Source organism: Cariama cristata, unplaced genomic scaffold, assembly GCF_000690535.1.
Source record: "Cariama cristata isolate BGI_N322 unplaced genomic scaffold, ASM69053v1 scaffold45025, whole genome shotgun sequence".
NCBI classification, from domain to species: Eukaryota; Metazoa; Chordata; class Aves; order Cariamiformes; family Cariamidae; genus Cariama; species Cariama cristata.
In genome coordinates, this window is record NW_009616655.1 from 1 (window position 1) to 6,752 (window position 6,752).

The 6,752-nt window shown below is 34.8% G+C and overlaps 1 protein-coding gene across 1 annotated transcript; it reads right to left on the minus strand.

The window, feature by feature from the left end:
- Nucleotides 1–147: 147 nt before the first annotated feature.
- Nucleotides 148–6,064, minus strand: LOC104161702 (E3 ubiquitin-protein ligase UBR3-like; the record flags this gene model as incomplete). Its single annotated transcript, XM_009700228.1, has 4 exons — nt 148–284; nt 1,113–1,313; nt 3,504–3,614; nt 5,931–6,064. Coding segments are annotated over 4 exons (583 nt in total), but the record flags the coding sequence as incomplete, so codon positions are not given.
- Nucleotides 6,065–6,752: the final 688 nt, after the last annotated feature.

The following is a 6,752-nucleotide window of genomic DNA, read 5'->3' on the forward strand; positions in this document are numbered from 1 at the left end:
TCCAACTATAATGATTCTATGATTCTGTAAGTACTCAAACAGTACTTTTTGGAGAGGATGGAAATTTTTTTTTTAAAGAAGAAAACTATCTGGTGCGTAATACCATCAGTGAGAAACACAAAAGAAAAAACATAAAAACATACCCACCTGGCTACCGAATACATAAACAGAAAATCATTGTCAGGTGATCCAGGACTTTTACTATAATCTGTATACTTCTTCTGTGTGGTACTTTTTATATCTTTCATTACAGATTCCATTTCTTTACTGAGATTGGTTTCAGACTATGAACAAAGACACAAAAGAAGATTAGTCAATTTTACCTGAAGAAATGCAGCAGCGGATTGCAAAGTGTAGCACTTTCATATTTATAAAAACACATTTGCAGGTTATGAAAAAATATGCATTAAAAGCCAATATTCTGTCTCACAGAAGTGTTATAATATTCTGCAAGTTATTCTGATTTGTTCCAAATATGAAAACATTGTTGTTTTGTCCATCTCCTAAGTTCAAGAATCTCACAGCTTGTGTTATTTTAAAGTATATTTGCTTTGCAGAAGTACACAAAAATAACACAAAGTATCTCTATCAAAGACTAGAAGACTAGCAAAATTTAATAGGATTAATTTTATCATTCAGAAAGACCTCATGAAGCTTTGTAATACATAAGCATCTGCAAACTTCTCTTTCTGTAAAACAAATAATCCATACCTTAAAATGTTCTTAATAGACATTCTTTAAATAGCTTCCAGCTACAAGGATATTGCTGGTTTTACATTGTAAAGAAATGATAAATAAATTTTATATTACGTGACTTAATTCTATGTAAATTACTATGGAGAGAAGTGAAAATGTACTCCATAAAAAAATTAATCACATTTTGTCATAGCTTTTTGATTGTTTATTTTTAGTAGGTAATGCAATACGTGCTGTAAACATTTAACATTTCTTGATACAAAAAAGTAAAAAATAATATGCTGTCTTCTGTATCAGAAGAAAATGAAGTTTCCCAGGTTGCCAAGTTTCTAAGAGGTCACAAATGCAACATAATGTAAAAACTGAAAGGTAGAGGCAAATTAACAAGGATCTTTCTGCCTTACACTGATGCTTACTGGGAAAGTTCCCAGCTGTTCTTGAAGATCTTCCACCTCTTGTACAAGATCTTGCATACACTTGTTACTATGACTTTGCCAAAGGCTTCTTTCCATGTTGTTTCCAGGATAACAAGGAAGAACACTGTTAGCAAACTGCCTACAGAGGGGACAGGTAAATTCTCCTTTGTCCACTGAAAAACCCTGGAGGACCTGGTCATTCTGAAAGAAAATAAAGAAGATGTAGCTGAAATTTGCAAAAGATTATAATTTTTTATTTTGATATTTCAGGTGTACAGCTAAAGAACTAAGCCTAAAACTAAAAACTGTAAAGAAAAATATGAATAGCTCCTCATTTTAGTGGAAAAGGTCTTAACTACTAGAGACTGCCTTACAATCCTCCAACCTAACTAGTTTTCCTAATTTTTAAGTACTCTTCATTGTCAACAATATCCCCGTAATAAACTACAAATACTTCAATGGGGTATTTTGAACATTTCACATATGTCGTCTCTTTCTAGCAATTCCTATAAAGTTTGAGACTCCCTTTAGAAGGTCTTCTAATTTTTCAAAAGGCAGTTTTATTTTCAGTCATGAGAAACACTTCAAGATATTTCTCAGAAGTACAGGCTGAAAAAAACCTAATCAAGTAGCCATTGGAGGGCAGCATGACAAAAACCCTGATTATTGCTTCTTTATCATGAGGGGTCAGAAAAATGGACACAGAACTACGTGTTTGGGAGTGAGAACATCTCCTGAGTACTCCTGTTACTGGCAAGCAACCTTGCTTTGGCTTCCTGAATTGCCTCAATGGTTTCCCACTCCCAGAAGAACTGCTAACTTAATAGTGACTATAATTTAAACTTCAAGCAATCAGCTCAGAATGCTGAGGCTTTCACATACCTTTCTGGATGCTGATCTCTGACTGTATTATGTAAAAATAAATGTTTTATCCAGATGAACACAAGTCTATATAAATTATTTTGGTACTAAGAATGCTAGGAAATAGTCAAAATTATTATGCAGTCATCTAGGTAGTAGCAACACATGCTAGGATCAAAAGTTCACTTAAATAATCTAGAAATCTTCAAGAATACAATGAGATGGAATAACAGTATATTTCGAGCTTAAGTGAGAATCCACCAGAAAAGGGACTTCAGTGTCTATATGATGCAAAAGACTACTTTTCCAAAATTCTGTAAAATGAGATTCTGCCATGAAAACTCAGATTTAACTTAATTATCTTGATGACACAATTACCCCTGAAAGCATCTTTAAAAGTCATACAGAAAAGAATAATTCATCTTGGGATCCAATAAAGATGGCACAGCTGCCGATTTCTCTAGAGGTAAGTTTCACAGTAGGACCAATGCTGATACTAAAAACACAAAGCATTGCTCATAGTTTTTCTCAAAATGGAAACAAATCAACAAAATTTACGAAAACCTAAAACTAAAGAAATACCACATGAAGTAACAGTGAATAAAAAAGCAGTTTCATATGCAACAAGAAATCATAATTTAGTCTTTATTTTATTACACTAAATAATACAGAAAGAAATAACTGCTTACAATCTGATGACCTCTACTACTGCCGAGCTTGTGCTAATATTCTATGGTGCCATTCAGAAGATCTGCAATTGGGCTGCAAGAGGTTAAGGGGGGTGAAGGAGGCCAGCAACATTAATGGAACACTACCGTGTTTACTCAGACCATGGGAAAATAAATGCATGTCTTTTCTAGCCAACAATTTCTGAGGCTTGACTAATAAACTGTATTTTAAAACCATATACAGCAATCATTTCCCAACAGTATTTTCCAAGGAGAAAAAAAAAATGCATAGTTCACAAGAGAAACTATTTTAACTCATTTCTCTAAGCTCCCTGTATATACATAATGTATACCACAGATAACTAGAGATTTAAAAAAAAAAAATCTAACTTTTTGTAACTGAATTTTCATATTAAGAATTAACCAAAAGCGCAAGTTTATATTTGTAAAATTCCCCTCTGATTTTTTCCTCCAGTTTCTCTGTGATTTCTAAAACATGTTAAACATCAAAATAGGAATCTATGAAACAGAAATGAAAAAAAGTGTAAGACATGCTTTACCTGAATATGCATACCAGAAAAAAAAAGACCAAACCCCAGTGATTTAATTTTTTAACAGGGTTAATTTAGTCAAGTATTTTTTCTGATATATCAGAGTAACTAAAATCAAAGTACTTTTGTTAATAATGTCAAGATGTAATAAGAGATTTAGTATCTACAGTTCTTGAAACATAATAAAAACATCTTGTCTGTTCATGTAAACCCAGTCTTTCTTTCTCTGAATTGAACAGCATAAATCCAATTGATTTCACTAAGAATAGTTCAGATTCAAATGAACAAAGATGATCTTTAGTTTTACTTACCCGTAAAGATTCCATGTAAGATTTGTGACAATCTATGTGTAAAGTGTGACCACAAGTTTGTACATAAACGCCTCCTTCCCAGCCTATTGAAACTGCTTGCAGGCAGGAACTCTAAAACAAAGCAAAAACAGTAAAAAAAAAAAAAAAAATAAAGTTATAAAGGTATTTACCACAACTTATTTTAAGATTTAAAAAAATATATAGACTTTTATTCGCATGCTATCTAATTAAAAGACACATGCTGTGGAAATAACGAAACATTTTATTTTATAAAGTGTAAATACTTATGCTAACTTACATGGCTGCGATTATGCTATTCTTTCCAACGAAAAGCCAAGCACTTAAGTTACACTTCTGCAGTTCTTGTCACTTAAGATAACGGTTTCTTTAAAGAACCCCTTGTATTATAGCGTGAAGATGGCTCTAAGTCTACCATCTGTTCCAATAGCACAAGTTATCCCATGTACAAGGGCAAGATTCTGCTCCAATATTCAGTTTTGTATGTAACCAAAATAACAACATCACAGTTATATAATTAAACCCCAATCTGTTATTAAAATTCAGGTAAACACTTAGGGTTTTTAATGACTTGTTGAACAATACTATATATAATAAATCATAAAGGGAAAAGAGAACAAATACTTGTTTAGTGAATTGAGTTTTATACTAGGATTGCTTTGAAAATATTAGCCTTATTCAAAGACTGCACTTATAGCCCACATGTCAAAAATAAAGTTACCTCACTGGTAGTTCTCAGAAAATAATGAACGGAAAAAACAGTCACCACTGGCAAACTTACGATAAGGAATACTAGAAAATTTGCTTGCAGAATATCTAGCTATATTCAGTCTAATTATTAAATCTCCATTTCTCAAAAAAAAATAATTCATACACAGGTTGAAATGTACATTCTGGTTATACATTTAAAGAACAGAAAAAGATTTATGGCTACCAGAATTGGAGAACAATTTTTAGTGTAGACTCACCCTAAGATGGTTGTAATGTATGATGCAACACCAGGGTACTGTGAATAACCTATTCTGATAGTTGTGTTTTCTAAAGATGTCCTAGCATGTCTTCGTTTTTTTCCTGCATATGAGCAGGAAATCAAAACAAAACTACAATTTCTAGCTACAAGACATGCTCCTATTTACCTTACCTCAACCTGACATTCATAATGCGCTATGACCCTCTCAGGCTACAGAACCAGAAAAACTTACTTACTTTCCTGCTGGTTCCTGCATGATTTAGTAGACTGCACTATTAGTACGGTCATATGATATACCTGGATAAGCCCCACAGGACAAAAGTTTCATTCTGGAAAAGCATTATTTATTGCATGTATTTAACAAGGCTACTTAGTAGCAGTTGCAAAAGAAAAAAACAAAACAAAACACACAAAACACCACAACAACAAAAAAACCTCAAAAAAAATCACCAAAACAAAACAACCCCAAAGTCTTTGCAGAAAGACTTTACTCTATTACTCTTGAGTTCAGAAATAAAGGAGATGCCAAAGCAAGCCCATGTGCTTGGGGCACAGCACACCTATATCAAATTATTGGTTACAGAGTACTATGTGATTCTGAAAATAGTCCTATCAATCTAGTATATGAAATTTTCTCTCCTAATCCTTAGTCATACCTCTCCATATTAAAAATAAAAACTTTCAGTGAATTTTGCTTTAATAGGCAAGAACTCTTCTCCCTGACTGAAAGCAAGTGTCAAATTTCAGCTAAGAAAGCAGAAAAAGAATCTTTATGGAAAGAATTGCCCTGTTTTGCCCAATCTGGACATAGTGTGTAGCTTTTGAATATTTTTTTTTTCTTCTAGTAGAATAAGCTAGATCATGTTTCATAACTTAAAATTTTTACATCTAAGTGAATTTATTCACTTGCCTTCTGAAATCTGTTGTTAGAGGAAGGACACTTACTGGGAAGGACACAGTTGATAAACAAAAGGACTTCTTATTGCTTAGCTCAGCTGAACAAGACACTCAAGACACTAACAGATGTTTCCATTTTTATGCCAAAAGAAATTTAAGGATTAGTTCTTTCATGTGGAGACTTTTTTTTAGCACAGTAGTGACCTGGAAACTTGAAAGCAAAAATAGCTAATTCAACTAATGTTTGAATCAGGACTGGAATTTTTGAAAGCAGGATGCATTTGCTCATTGCATTATAGCGTGTATAATGACTATATAGCCTGTAGATATACTACATGCCTATGCCAAAAATATAACTAGGGGAAAGTCAGATGCTATTTAAAAATAAGGACCATGTCAAACATAAACACTTTGTAACTACTGCAACATGACAAAGTGTTCACTAAAGGCAAAAGTGAAACTAGGAGGACTCTAAGTTGTAATTTCCTTTACCTTTTTACACAAATTTTTCATAAGTGGTATTGTTCATATGAAATACTTACATCTTTAAAGTATTGCTGTAAAGTTGTAAGCCTCACATCATGAAGTGCTGCACAGGTATCGCAAGGGTATATTTGCTCCTCTTCAGTAGTTGGTAGTCTCTTTGGCTCAGTGCTATTGCGGCATTGTCCCAACACTGTATGAAGTAAAGCAGCAAAAGAATGCAATGAATAACAATACGCTAAACAATTAAGAAAACAATCAGGAAATTCTGGCTTGTAACTACAATGTGCTTTCATAGAATCATAGAATGGTTTGGGACGGAAGGGACCTTAAAGATCACCTAGTTCCAACGCCTCTGCCATGGGCAGGGACACCTTCCACTAGACCAGGTTGCTCAAAACCCCATCCAACCTGGCCCTGAACATTTCCAGGGATGGGGCATCCACAACTTCTCTGGGTAACACCTTCCAGAGCCTCACCACCACCCTCACAGTGAACAATTTCTTCCTAATATCTAATCTAAATCTTACCTCTTCCAGTTTAAAGCCATTGCCCCTTGTCCTGTCACTCCATGCCCTTGTAAAAAGTCCCTCCCCAGCTTTCTTGTAGGCCCTCTTTAGGTACTGGAAGGCTGCTCTAAGGTCTCCCTGGAGCCTTCTCTTCTCCAGGCTGAACAACCCCGACTCTCTCAGCCTGTCTTCATGGGAGAGGTGCTCCAGCCCCCTGATCATCTTTGTGGACCTCCTCTGGACTCACTCCAACAGGTCCATGTCCTTCTTGTGTGGGGGGCCCCAGAGCTGAAGGCAGTACTGCGGGGGGGGTGTCTCATGAGCGCGCAGTAGAGGGGGAGAATTCCCTCCCTCGACCTGCTGGTCACACTC